General features: G+C 38.4%; 1 protein-coding gene across 1 annotated transcript; it reads left to right on the forward strand.

Annotated features, from left to right (window-relative positions):
- Nucleotides 1–9,673: 9,673 nt before the first annotated feature.
- ATXN7L3B (ataxin 7 like 3B) lies at nt 9,674–13,378 on the forward strand. The gene has a single exon (XM_082666373.1). It carries the CDS (start codon nt 9,994–9,996, stop codon nt 10,285–10,287), a length of 294 nt encoding a protein of 97 aa, XP_082522499.1. The 5' UTR covers nt 9,674–9,993; the 3' UTR covers nt 10,288–13,378.
- The last annotated feature ends 616 nt before the right edge of the window (nt 13,379–13,994 follow it).

The following is a 13,994-nucleotide window of genomic DNA, read 5'->3' on the forward strand; positions in this document are numbered from 1 at the left end:
CAGACTTATTTCAAGGGCACATGCCACTTGTATGTTTTAAAAGAAAGCTTTTTTATAAAAGCCAATAAATTTATTTACATTGGAATCCTTGAGATTGTGCGTGGGATGCAGACAGGCTCTCTCTCAGAGAAAAACGCTTAACATAAATACAGAAATATTACATTAATTTTTAACAACGACTTAAAACCGCTAAATCTAACTTGCCTAAGTTCATTCCTTTTTATTTGTTTCTTCTTTCTTTCTTGTCATTAATATTTAGCCCTCAGTATATCAAGAAAATTATCACCATCATTTTTTATGTGGACCCAATGAACTCCTAAAAATAATTTTTTCATTTAATAAATAATTCACAGAGGTAAGAATAAAAAGATAGTCGAAAACAGCTATATTCAAAATTTTTAAATAAATTTAAACATTACAAACTTCTTTGTAATATGTAAATTTTGGCACACGAACATCATAAAAGATGAATAAAGATGAAAACACCTACTTTCAGCAAAATAGGATAGTCTAGGTCCTTACTGTAAAACATTGCCTGATGAAGTATTTCCTATTTAACAAGAACTGGATTAAATCACCTACTCCCTTTGTTCTTGGAAATATATTGTTCATGTATATATTCTAGAAAAATTCATCTAGATATTGTCATCTGAAGACTCATTGTCTAATTGTCTAAGACTCCACTTACACGATCCATTTCACATCCATAATCCATTTCACCATTATCATTAGAGTACTGTTATCTGTTTCTTTGAATTTATCTTCCAATTGATCTAATAATTGTGAAGCATCCTCCTCTGTCAATTTTCTTCCCTATGCTATTAAAGGTAGAAAATGAAGATTTCTGAATTCTCAATTGTGTTCAATAAAAGCTAAAAGCAGATTATAGAGGTGGTATCTCCAGCTTCCTCTTATATCCTCCAGAAAGATAATGCAGTAGTCGGGCAACAAAATAATAAAAGTGAAGGATAATAATAATTCTTTCTCTATTATTTTGTCCTTCTAACAGAACCATAGCAGTAAACTTTTTCTTAAAGGACTATATAGTAAATATTTTAGGCTTACAAGCCATATGGTCTCAGTTGCAACTACTCAACTCTGCCTTTGAAGCAAAAGTAGGCACATACAATACATAAATAATGGTGATGTTCATATGGAGTGAGTAGTAGTAAGATAACAGTAGACAGTGATGTTCATACAGACTGAGAACTGGGTAAAGTTAGGGTAAGATAACATAAGAATGATGTTTTAGCAAATATAAAAAAGTGAGGCTAGAAGACAACTAATGATCTCTGACAATAGGGACAAATCAAGTTTCTGGAATTCCTCTGAGAATTGAAAAGCAAAGAGCGGTTTCAGGTAAACGAAGGAAAAAGAGGTAATATGAAATGAGTTTAAGTCAAACAAGAGAAACCAGAGTTACTTTAATAAAAAAGAATCTATAATTAAACTGTGAGAGATTCTGAGATACCCTCATGTTAGTACCTAAATTTGCTCTTAATTCTACATTTACCAGGATTTTTGAGAAGAAAATTAATCTCTCACATGGTGGCCATTGCCAGATGCCTGTCTGTGGACTATAAGAAGTAAAAGCATCCCACCCACCAGTCTAACAGCTTGACTTAAGAAAATATGAGACAGTTCTCGATGGGAAAAGATAAAAACAAACCTAATGGACATTAGTCAAATTAGAAAAAAGTATGGTCAATTAATTACAGGAAAACTTCTCTATAACTTGAAAGCAAAGAACTACGGAAAAAGAAGGAAAAAACATAGAAAGAAACAATGTTGCACTGAACAACTTAAAACCAATTTGTTGAAAAACTTCTAAAAATATCACTACTTTCAGGCAGTAAAAACTTTTCTCTGAACATCTGATTCTTAAAACTCTCTCAAAATACATTTCTAAATTAAGTTTATGATCTTTTGTGGAATACATGGTTTCTTAATCTGAAAAATTCTCCTTTTAAAGTTCTAGCATAAAAAAAATTAAAGAGCACATTGTGTAGAGCATCACTTTATGAGTTTTAGCACCTTGTGGATAAGCAAAGAATGATTAAAAAATATTTTATGCTTTTGGCCGCTGGTGCATGCTACATTAGCAGTAAGATTTTTTTTTTTTTTTTTTTTTTTTCGGTACACGGGCCTCTCACTGTTGTGGCCTCTCCCATTGCGGAGCACAGGCTCCGGATGCGCAGGCTCAGCGGCCATGGCTCACGGTCCCAGCCGCTCCGCGGCACGTTGGATCTTCCCGTCCCGGATCAGGGCACGAACCCATGTCCCCTGCATCGGCAGGCGGACTCTCAACCACTGCGCCACCAGGGAAGCCCAGCAGTAAGATTTTGATGTATTACATATTAACACTGACTCTAAAGTGTTTTTACCAAATACATTATAGGAAGTAGTCACTACTGACTTTTTTGAAATTAAAGTATGTACTGGAGACACCATTGTGTAACAGAAAGAAAATTCGGAGTTAGAAACCTTAACATCTAGTTCTAATTCTTCCACCAACTAGTTGGACAATTCATTTAACATCTCTGGCCTTAATTTTTTTAATCAGACTTGAATATATTATTATAGTTTCCTCCTTTTACTACTATTAGACTGCTTAGTGAAGAAAGCCATGATTTTATTTTCAATGATTCCTAAGTTTAGATGTTACTTTCCATTGGTTTACTCTGATGTGTACTAGCAACCAAAAGGCATGTTTTACTAATCAGGACAGGCCCAAGCAACAGTTTACATCATGATAGAAACTCTTCGTCAGCCTTGAGGGTTATATTTCTGAAAAGTACTGTGCTTGGCAAAACTAGAGTTAGCGAGATCAAGATCTCCTGAAGTACATGCGTTAGCAGGGAAGGAATCAATATTACTGTCATTAAATATATCTAAAAATGGATGTAATAGAAGTTCCAGAAGGCATCTATGTCAAAAAAAACCCTGACATGTCAGCATTGCAAACTTACCCTGGTAGATAAACTTTCTTCATCATCAACTTTATTTTCAAGCAACATTGCTACAGCATCCTGATCTGCTAAGATATATTTTTACCATAATCAAGGCTTTAATTAGGGAAATTGCATGTCTTTAAAAATATTTTTTATTCTACTTATATTCTATTGAAATGGAATGTATTTGAACTTGTGTACAATATCCTTTTATTCTCAAAATTCTCTGCTATATAACTCTTCCAGATTAAAGGAAACTGAATAGACACAGTAAGTAAAGGCAGTATGTAATCTTGGATTAGATCCAGGGGAAAAATTACTGTAAAGGACATTATTAGGACAATTGGAAATATTTGTATATGAAGTTTATTTTAGACTTAAGATATTAGGTAATTCCTAAACAAGTCAAAATCCTAAATTCGCTCATTGTATTGTGGTGATATAAAAGAATGCCTGTTCTTAAGGCACACACACATTGAATATTTAGGGATAATAGGGAATGATATGTGCAATTTACTGACCAAATAGATTAGGAAAAATAATAGTTCAGAGTAGTTTGTGAAAAGGAAACCTCAGCGAGGAGGGGGCAGCGGTGGGGTGTGGGAGGGGAGATAGAGAGAAAGAGAGAGAGGGAGGGAGAGAGATGGAGAAAGTAAAAGGAGCAAAATGTTAAGTAAACTTGGGTGAAGAGTAGGTATATAGAAGTTATTATTTGTAATAGTCTTGCAACTCTTTTGTAAGCTTGAAATTCTCCTAAATAAGGTTTTTTTTTTTTAAGTCTCTGTTAATTGTTGCCATATCACATCAGCATTGCCTAATCAGAAATTATTTTCAAGGACTTCCCTGGTGGCCAGTGGTTAAGAATCCGCCTGACAATGCAGGGGACATGGGTTCGTGCCCTGGTCCGGAAGATCCCACATGCCGCACAGTCTAAATAAATAATTTTTTTAAAAAGAAATCATTTTCAGTGTTTAAGTTTAAATTTTTCTGGGCCCATCCTTATATTCATATATAAGGTAAACAGATATCCTTCTCTGCACTACCAGGCCGACTCTCTCACATAGGGAGAGGCCAGCAATAATTATTATATTTTTATTTAAGAAATAGCTTATAATCTTCAAAGGCAGTGTCACAAACACTTGAAAAATATTTTTAACATTTTCCTGTACATGCAAATATGTGGAAATAATTCCAGAGAGCCTTTCCGTAGATCAAAATGATGCTGATCAATTATCTATCAAAAGATCAATTTTTTAAAAAAGACTGTGTTATGCTAAGTCCTAAAATGTTATTTTAGATTAGCATACTACCCTACTTACTAACTGTAGTTAGCTCAGGAGTACAGGGTTTTCTTCTTTAGTAGAGCGTAAGCCAGAGTTGTCATAAATGCCAAAGTTCACTGTCACCTTGATTTCACAATTGAGTAGGGCAGATTAAAATCATAAATTTATTTTTGACATTGCAATTTTAGCATGGCACCCTTATCTAATATCAAATTTTGGCATCTCAGAATCTCATGCAAGTCATGATAATCAGTTTTTAAATGCAAATCCTGAAGAATGTATTTAAGCAGGGGATGGATTTGAAACTTCAAGCTGGTCATGCCTAGAAAAACATGTGAGTGTTTACTGTTGAGCTATGACACACATATATTTCTTTTAGCAAATTACAGACAAAAAGGCATAATACTATATAGCTTATTTCTGACATAAAGCATGGTCCTGTGAATAAAAGAAGACAATATAGTCAAATGTTCTCTCTCTCTCTGATTTACTATTCACTTACCTTAAAAACCTAGGTAACTAAAGAAAAGGAAGTAAAGTTTTAACTAATATTTTATAGATGAAAATGGATTTCATAGGAGTCAAAATCACTAGATAAAATCAAATTTTCAACTAAAAGTGACCACATACAGGTACAGGCAACATCTTCAGATGTTAGGCAAGATAATTACAACACGCACCCGGTATTCAGTAGATGAATAATGCCCTTAACCCAAACATGTGGAGATGCTTCAAGATGCCCTAGGTAGTACAGCAGATTAGTTTGGGGTAAGAAAACCCTCAGGATCCAACATTTGAACTTTGTTGGCCAGTACATAAGAAGTGACTTGACCCTTCATTTGGTGAAATCTATTTCCTCAGATTTCTTTTTTTTTTTTTTTTAACATCTTTATTGGGGTATAATTGCTTTACAATGGTGTGTTAGTTTCTGCTTTATAACAAAGTGAATCAGTCATACATAAACATATGTTCCCATATGTCTTCCCTCTTGCGTCTCCCTCCCTCCCACCCTCCCTATCCCACCCCTCCAGGCTGTCACAAAGCACCGAGCCAATATCCCTGTGCCATGCGGCTGCTTCCCACTAGCTATCTACCTTACTACGTTTGTTAGTGTGTATATGCCCATGACTCTCTCTCGCCCTGTCACAGCTCACCCTTCCCCCTCCCCATAACCTCAAGTCCGTTCTCTAGGAGGTCTGCGTCTTTATTCCTGCTTTACCCCTAGGATCTTCATGACATTTTTTTTCTTAAATTCCATATATATTTGTTAGCATACGGTATTTGTCTTTTTCTTTCTGACTTACTTCACTCTGTATGACAGACTCTAGGTCTATCCACCTCATTACAAATAGCTCAATTTCGTTTCTTTTTATGGCTGAGTAATATTCCATCGTATATATGTGCCACATCTTCTTTGTCCATTCATCCGATGATGGGCACTTAGGTTGTTTCCCTCTCCGGGCTATTGTAAATAGAGCTGCAATGAACATCTTGGTACATGACTCTTTTTGAATTTTGGTTTTCTCAGGGTACATGCCCAGTAGTGGGATTGCTGGGTCATATGGCAGTTCTATTTGTAGTTTTTTAAGGAACCTCCATACTGTTCTCCATAGTGGCTGAACCAATTCACATTCCCACCAGCAGTGCAAGAGTGTTCCCTTTTCTCCACACCCTCTCCAGCATTTATTGTTTGTAGATTTTTTGATGATGGCCATTCTGACTGGTGTGAGATGATATCTCATTGTAGTTTTGATTTGCATTTCTCTAATGATTAATGATGTTGAGCATTCTTTCATGTGTTTGTTGGCAATCTGTATATCTTCTTTGGAGAAATGTCTATTTAGGTCTTCTGCCCATTTCTGGATTGGGTTGTTTGTTTTCTTGTTATTGAGCTGCATGAGCTGCTTGTACATTTTGGAGATTAATCCTTTGTCAGTTGCTTCATTTGCAAATATTTTCTCCCATTCTGAGGGTTGTCTTTTGGTCTTGTTTATGGTTTCCTTTGCTGTGCAAAAGCTTTGAAGTTTCATTAGGTCCCATTTGTTTATTTTTGTTTTTATTTCCATTACTCTAGGAGGTGGGTCAGAAAGGATCTTGCTGTGATTTATGTCATAGAGTGTTCTGCCTATGTTTTCCTCTAAGAGTTTGATAGTTTCTGGCCTTACATTTAGGTCTTTAATCCATTTTGAGCTTATTTTTGTGTATGGTGTTAGGGAGTGATCTAATTTCATACTTTTACATGGACCTGTCCAGTTTTCCCAGCACCACTTATTGAAGAGGCTGTCTTTTCTGTATATTCTTGCCTCCTTTATCAAAGATAAGGTGTCCATATGTGCATGGGTTTATCTCTGGGCTTTCTATCCTGTTCCATTGATCTATCTTTCTGTTTTTGTGCCAGTACCTCCTCAGATTTCTTGATTCACAGAAATTTGGTTTTAAAAGGGATATTCAGAAAACATGAGTCCATGTTTTCACAAATGTGAATTCGCCTTTTTGCCAAAGGTCACCTGATAAGTTAGTGGCAGAAAAAGGACAGCAACTCAGGTCTTTGGGCTCCCAGGTCTATTCCTGAATGCACTCTGCTGTCTCACTGTTTTATTTTATGTGAATACAAAAAAAAATACATGGAATTTCAGTCTTTAATAAAAACCTTTAAATAATTTAAAAGATGCTCCTCTTTGCAAAACCTGATTCTCCCACTGCATATATTACAGTTATTGAATGGGAAGAGAATAATCAAAGACAATTAAATTTCACAATACGATTTTACTTCCCTTAATTTGTACACTAAATGTTTTAAGCATATATGATGTACATATTCTTTGAAGATCACTCTTTTATGAAGAATCAACCCCTGTTACTTGCTTTGTATTGAGAAAAATGATTTAGATAATGGAGAGTTTCTATTTTAAAAAATATTTGCATACCAAAGGCTTAAATACCTTCAACTCTATTAATTGCAGGGGAACGAAGTTCTTTCTAACTTCATTTTGTGACATGTCATTGATTTAACATAAAGAGTTTCAGTACGTTTTAACAAGAAGTAAGGCCATCTTAAGTGATACAAGTAGAAGAGAGGTGACAAGGTGACAATGAGCATAAGTACACATTTTCAGTGTCATGAGAATGTTCTTTTTCTAAGAGTAAATATAATAAAATACAGGAAATCTAAACCTAGGCATAGTCCTGATTATCTGAATTTCAATTAATATTATGGTCTCTTGTATATATTTTGAAGTAAGCTTTATTGACTACCACTCTGCATTAAATAAATTGCAGATTTGAGTTCTAACTCTCATAAGGAGGATTTAAAGGGTAGAAAAACAATCACTTATTCTTCTTCTGTCAAAATTAAGCATGCAAAGTCTCTCATGATAATTTGGTGAGAACAAATTTTATCGGAGTCAATCACTATGAAGAAAAGTTGCCCACTATCAAGCCCTTTTAATTCCTTGCTACTCAAAGTACGGTCCACGAACCAGCAGCATCAAATATGTTAGAAATGCGAAAACCCAGGTCCTACTCCAGAGCTAATGAATCATAATCTGCATTTTAAAAGGATCTCTGAGTGGTTTATATACACATTAATATTTGAGAATCATTGCTTTAAATTAAATTTGGAGAAGGCATGGGAGAGGAGTGAGTGGAAATGATTGTATTTACATCTGTATCTTCTTACCTAACTAGACATGTAATAGATAGGTAAACAATATTATATACTATTTGTCAGACACTTTGTGAAGACTTTTAAATTCATTGTCAAGTTTAAATCTCACAGCAAACTTTTATGATGGGAATTGTCATTGACATTTTACAATGAGAAAACTGTGATTTACAGAAGTACATAAGGCAGGTTCACATAGAGAGTACCTGGTAGGAGGGAGGCAGTCTGACTCAAGAACTTATGCACTTGATCATTATATTTTGTGGCTTAGCACATGGCTATATGCAGATTTCAACTTATATCAAAACATGATACCAATTTTTGAATGGAGAATGTATAAATTACACAAAGGCTGCAATGGAGGAAAAAAAGTTATGTCCCAGATAAAAATATTCTTGTCATGCATGGGTCTTAAATAGCTTAGGCTTTCAAATTCCTCCATATCTGCCAGTTTTTGTTTTTTAGGATGATAAAATACACAATCAGAAAATTTGTATGGGTACAAGTACCAGCTAAGTACTCCTAAACCAATAAGTTAAACTGGTACTTAACCTTCTACTCATAAAAATATAGAGTAAGATATTAAGAATGAACTCTAAAACTAATAGTGTTCGGATGATCATATACATTAGAAAGTTTTTATTTGTATCTGGAAAGATACATGTCTATATTTTCCTTTACTCTGGAAAGGAAATTATAGAATCAGACAGATACAAATATGTATTGTTTTTTAAATTTTGTTTCTTTGGCTAGAGCTATATTTTAATAAAGTATAAAGGTACAAGAGGCTGCTCTATTTCACAGTGGTGGGGGTGGAAACTAACAAGATACAGGAAAATTTTCTTATATTCAAGTCCATAACTGATATGATTAAAATAGCTGACAGTTACTGAATGCTTACTTACATGTAAGAAGCTGTCACAAGAAGATTTTTTTAAATATCATTTAATTTTAACTATTAAATGGGAACTAGCTTTATCCAGATGAGGAAACAGAACTGTTAAATGTTGGATCTAGGATTTAAACCCAGGTAGACTGGCTCTAGATCCCACAATTCATGCAGCACAATTTTAGGAAAAGATTCCTTTACCTCCCAGTGTATTTAACATATTTCAGGTTTCCTCCCTCTTCAATAGAAAATATACATATAATTTTCTCTTTGAATTATTTTAGAGATGTACAGTATATGATGATCTAGTTATAATCACACTGACTTAATGGTCTTATAAATGAAATAAATGCCTTAGGTTCATGTGATCAATATATATGAATTATGTCTTTAGTGCCTAGTTTTTCTTTCAAAAGAAGACAGAAAGATAAACTCGTGTAATTTGTTTCCTTGCACCATCTAGTGGATTTAAATGACAACTGCGGCAGTAGTATAAATGATTGTAAGTCAATTATATGTCAAATTTTCAAACGTATCCGTCAAACGTATCCGGAGAACTAGTCCTAAAACTGTACTTCAGATCATTACCACAAATGTGCACAGTTGTCATTTGCCTTTTTCAAGAGGGAATCGATTAAGCATGGACAAAGAATTCATTAGCGAGTGTTTAAATCTGCAAAAAAATTAACATAAAACAGCCTCCTTATCATCTTTTTACAATTAAAGGTAATGACAGTCTGATACGTTTTAGTTCTTCCCATTCGTTTTCCTAAAACTACAAGGCTTTCCAGGCAGCTGCGCGTAGGGAGGAACCTGGCGAGTCTGCGCGGGGCCAATGCGCAGGCGTGCTGAGGAGCGGAAGTGGGGAGGCTGGGCTAAACCCGGACCAGCAAGCGGAAGAGGCCGGGGTAGCGGAGAGAGGCTCCGAGACCGTTTGGCGGCGGTGAGTCTGGGGCCAGCCCGAGCTGAAAGTCCCAGATCCGGGGAGACGCCAAAAGAAACGGAGATACCTGGGGTTCCGGAGCAGTCGCTGCTGGTTGCTGCAGCTGCCCTGCCGCTGCCACCGCGACGCCTCCGCCCTCCCTGCTGAAGACGCGGCCCTGACAGGCCTGTAGGCCTAGGCGCGGCCGGCCGAGCCCGACGTGTTGCCGCCCGTGCAGCTGTGAGTAATCCGAGCGCCCTCTCCACGGTCGTGTACAGATTAAAATGGAGGAAATTTCGTTGGCTAACCTGGATACTAACAAGCTAGAGGCCATCGCTCAGGAGATATACGTAGACCTAATAGAGGATTCCTGTTTGGGCTTCTGCTTTGAGGTGCACCGGGCAGTCAAGTGTGGCTACTTCTACCTGGAATTCGCAGAGACTGGTAGCGTGAAGGATTTTGGCATTCAGCCAGTGGAAGATAAAGGAGCGTGTCGCCTGCCGCTTTGCTCCCTTCCTGGAGAATCTGGGAATGGGCCTGATCAGCAGCTGCAACGCTCACCTCCGGAATTCCAGTAGCTGCAACATGAGAGTCTGAGGGTGACCAGGACAATAACATAGACCAGTCCTGTGGTTTTGAGAAGTTAGATAGCTAAGTAAAAAAAAAAAAAAAAAAAAAAAAAAATCAGACAAAAGTCCCAGTTCCCATTGAAGAACCTAGCCTTTAAAAACTTGGAGTGGAGAATTTAGGAAATCGGATCCTTGTTTAAGTGTATTACCTTTGGATCAGCTTTGAAATCCTGGACAGGAGGAGCTGTGCTGTGCATCCTGCAAGCCACGCAGTGGTTGATTTCTAAACACACCAGAAAGTGCACAAGAACCCTGTACTGTCCCCAGTGCACAGGTGAGCATCTGTGTGCTCAGCATGTAAAGTTCTTTGGTTCCTCAGCCTTTCTGTCTGCCTTGATGTCAAGGGCTTTCTGGATAACTGACCGTTTGGACATAACTGATGGTCAGGCCTTAATTGTTGGGCCTCAGTGGGACTGCACCTCTGATCTCAGAGCCTCTGATTTGGGCTTCTCCAAGACAAATGAAAGTCAGTTATGAGATCTGGATATTAATCATTCCAATCTGGGAAAGGCAAGAAAAAGAATTCCCAGCTGAATCTGGTAGGAGAAGCTCTGTGTCTTGATGCCAACAAGAAGAAAAGCTCAAAGCCACCAGTTTCCCAAAGGTCCAGCATTTAACAGTGACTTCAGCGGAGTTGGGGACATGGGCTAGCGTTTTGCTGAACAAAGCCCTGTTTCTTGCAACCCACCTGGTGGCATAGGCTTAGCAGATGAATAACTTGGTTATCCAGGCAGGCTGAGGATTAAGTTATGATCCCTTGGGGAGGTAGCAGGGCCTTCTGCGACTATGCACGATCTTTCAGACTGCAGGATTCATATCTGGATGTATTATGCTGTGGACAACAGTTCAGTGGGGCGTTTTCCTACTCTGAGTTACTCGTGACCTAGCCAGTCCATGGGTCTGACTTGGTTATTGTGCCAGGTCACTACCTGCCTCCCATTTTCGGGGCAGGAGTGAACTATGGAAGAGCATCATGGCTGTGCAGGAGGCTGTGGTTTGAAAGCTGAGCCCAGAGGGGACCTTTTTCAGCTGCACTCACTAATGTGAATGGGTCAGTGCTAGGAGCCAAGGAGCAGGACTGGGTCAACTCTCATCTGACTGTGCAGCATCCTATTGAATGCCCCTGTTCCTTGGGTTGGGCAGTCACAGAGCTCCGTTGCAGTGAACATCTAGACTGTCACCACCTTCTCTGCCCCTCCCGAAGGGCAGCCCTTTCCACTCAGTTCCCTTTGGACCTCTTGACAACAAGAGCTGTCCTTTTGTTGGAAGTCAGGAAATGGCCCCCAGAAACCCTCTGGTTTTAGGCAATGGGATAGGGGAGGATAGGAAGTGTGAGCTGGGTATCAAAAGTACCCTCCACTTGACTCCCTGATTGAAGTTTATGAAGTGTATAGGGGTGGGAGCCCCAAGGTGAGCGGTGCTGCTTTATTTGAAATGTTTTCTTACCTCATTCTGTGCCCCAGTAAGGGGCCCAGCCTTCTTTTTCTGGCTTGGCCCCATGTTCCTCCAGTCCCCTGCTCCATGCCTATCTGGTGCAGCTCATCACCCCGGGTGCTGCCTGCCGCTCTACATTCACGCTGACCAGTTTCAATTTCTCTCTCTTGATGCTCCTACTTCTGAAGCCTGCCCAGTTTCCCTTTCCTTGGCTTCTCTTAAGTTTGTTTTGTTTTGTTTTCTTGTTTTTGAGAGAGAGTCAGAGCAGAATCTTTCTTACGGCTCCCTCTATTGGGATTAGGATGGGAAGAGAAAGTAATTTTTTGTGTATGAAAAGCAGTGTCATGCCTAAGCATTTCCTCTGTAGGACTGCCTTGCTGGTATGCCTTCCTGCTGTGTCTTACTTCCTGAGGAGTTACATCTTCCCACCTCCACTTGGATACTGCCCCTTAGGACCTAAGCAGAAAAGCAGTAAAGGCTGAGTGACACAGGGACAGAGTAGGTTCTGATCCATTTTCTCTAACCCTTGCTGTGCATGTATCCTTCCTTATCCCAGAAGGAACTTTTTGGACTGTATGGACTGATTCGGGTTACATACTCTAGAGGGTTAAGAGGGAAGCATAGTAATAGGGCCTCAAGACTGTTTCTTATTGCATTCTCCCTCTAGAGTTGTCCCGCTCAGGGTGAGGGCCTAGCTACAGATTGGTCTTCAATCCAAGAGTTGTAATAACTGTTTAAAAAGTCAAACCTTGGCAAGAACTGAAATAATTTTGGGTTATCTGCCCTTGCCTTTTTTAGAGACATCTCCTTCTGAGGGGATGCAGAAGGAAAGGAGGGTCTAAGTGAGACTCTGGCCTACTTAAAGATAATATCTGGGAAACAGGCTGAAGGTAAGGCCATGGTCCACTCCTCCTTCAGAGAGGGAGCTCAGATTGTGACATTACTGTTTCCTTGGTCTTTTCTCCTGGTTAGAGGAGGGAGAAGTGGAAATAGTTTTGAGTAATGGTTGGTTCATATTACCTCCCTCTTGGTTTGTGTTTTTGTTTTTTTGCTCCCCGTTATTAGGGCAGTAGCCCCCGGTCCTGGTTGGGTATGAGGTGGGCTAGGTCCAACAGGTGCCCTGAGGGGACAAACTAACTCTTCTTTTTGGGGGAGAGAATGCTCCCTACCATATAGTTAACAGTGGTTAGGAATTCTCCCTTTCCCTATCTTTCCTCTTAACAGCAGAATTCCTGTCCTAATCTCCTCAATTAAGTGTATTGATCACCCTGTAATTCTATTATGTATCTGAGTGTGTGTGTGTATGGGGGGGAAGGGGTTCTTTACAAATTTCTGTGGTTTGTGGCTTTTTCTTCCATACATTAGTTCACACCACCGCATGCCCAGGGGCCATTGCCTGGCATTATCGCATGCTGGGATCATCGGGGAAGTGTAGTGAAGCTCACCATTGTCCTTTGTTTTGGAGAGTCTTATTTTTGCATAAGTAGTCCATCCTATACAGGTTGCTAACTAACTGTGTATTCCCCTTGCCCCATGGCTGCTGGTGTAAATAAACTGCGTCTCCCCATTGGTAAACAATTACAATAAACAAAATTTTAAAAAATGACTTTATTTGGACTCTATGTTCATCTTTTAAAATTGTACGTTTCTTGGGTATTCACATAGTGAAATAAATGTTGAACCTTAGTTACTTTCTCCTGAATGAGTTTTATCAGATAGAGGAATTTTGCCCAACTTTGTTTCTCCATCTAATACTGCACATTTAGCTTTCTGCAACATCCAGTGAAAGAAACAAACTGTATACAATCTTCCCTTTACCATAACAAGAAGGTGGTAAAATAAATACAATGCAGTCCTGTCACTGAGTCCAGTGTGAAGGATAGTTCAATTTAAATGGCACTCAAGCTATCAATATATACACTTTGCCACGATTTTGATCTAATACTGCTCTTGCTCTCAAGAGGCAAATGATTCATAGCAAAGATGAGTCAGCCTTTCTAAAGGTAATTGTTTCCAATACTTTTCATTTTACTCCAACTATTTAGGTCTGTCATTTTGTTTTTAGATAATTCAGAGATTTTTCATTTATTCCAGTTCCTATTCCAAAGTTGGAGCACTTCCCTAGAAATTGTACATATTGCTCCTTAGTGTTGATCAAATCACTAGTTTGCTAAATGTTCTAGTTCTTTAAAGAAACAGTCCCAAATTGGAAATAATATTTA

The sequence above is a fragment of the Grampus griseus genome (assembly GCF_964374135.1).
Source record: "Grampus griseus genome assembly, chromosome: 11".
Classification (NCBI taxonomy): domain Eukaryota; kingdom Metazoa; phylum Chordata; class Mammalia; order Artiodactyla; family Delphinidae; genus Grampus; species Grampus griseus.

Excerpts from the sequence above, each read along its gene's own strand:
- ATXN7L3B (XM_082666373.1), top strand. The coding sequence starts at position 9,994 with ATGGAGGAAATTTCGTTGGCTAACCTGGATACTAACAAGCTAGAGGCC.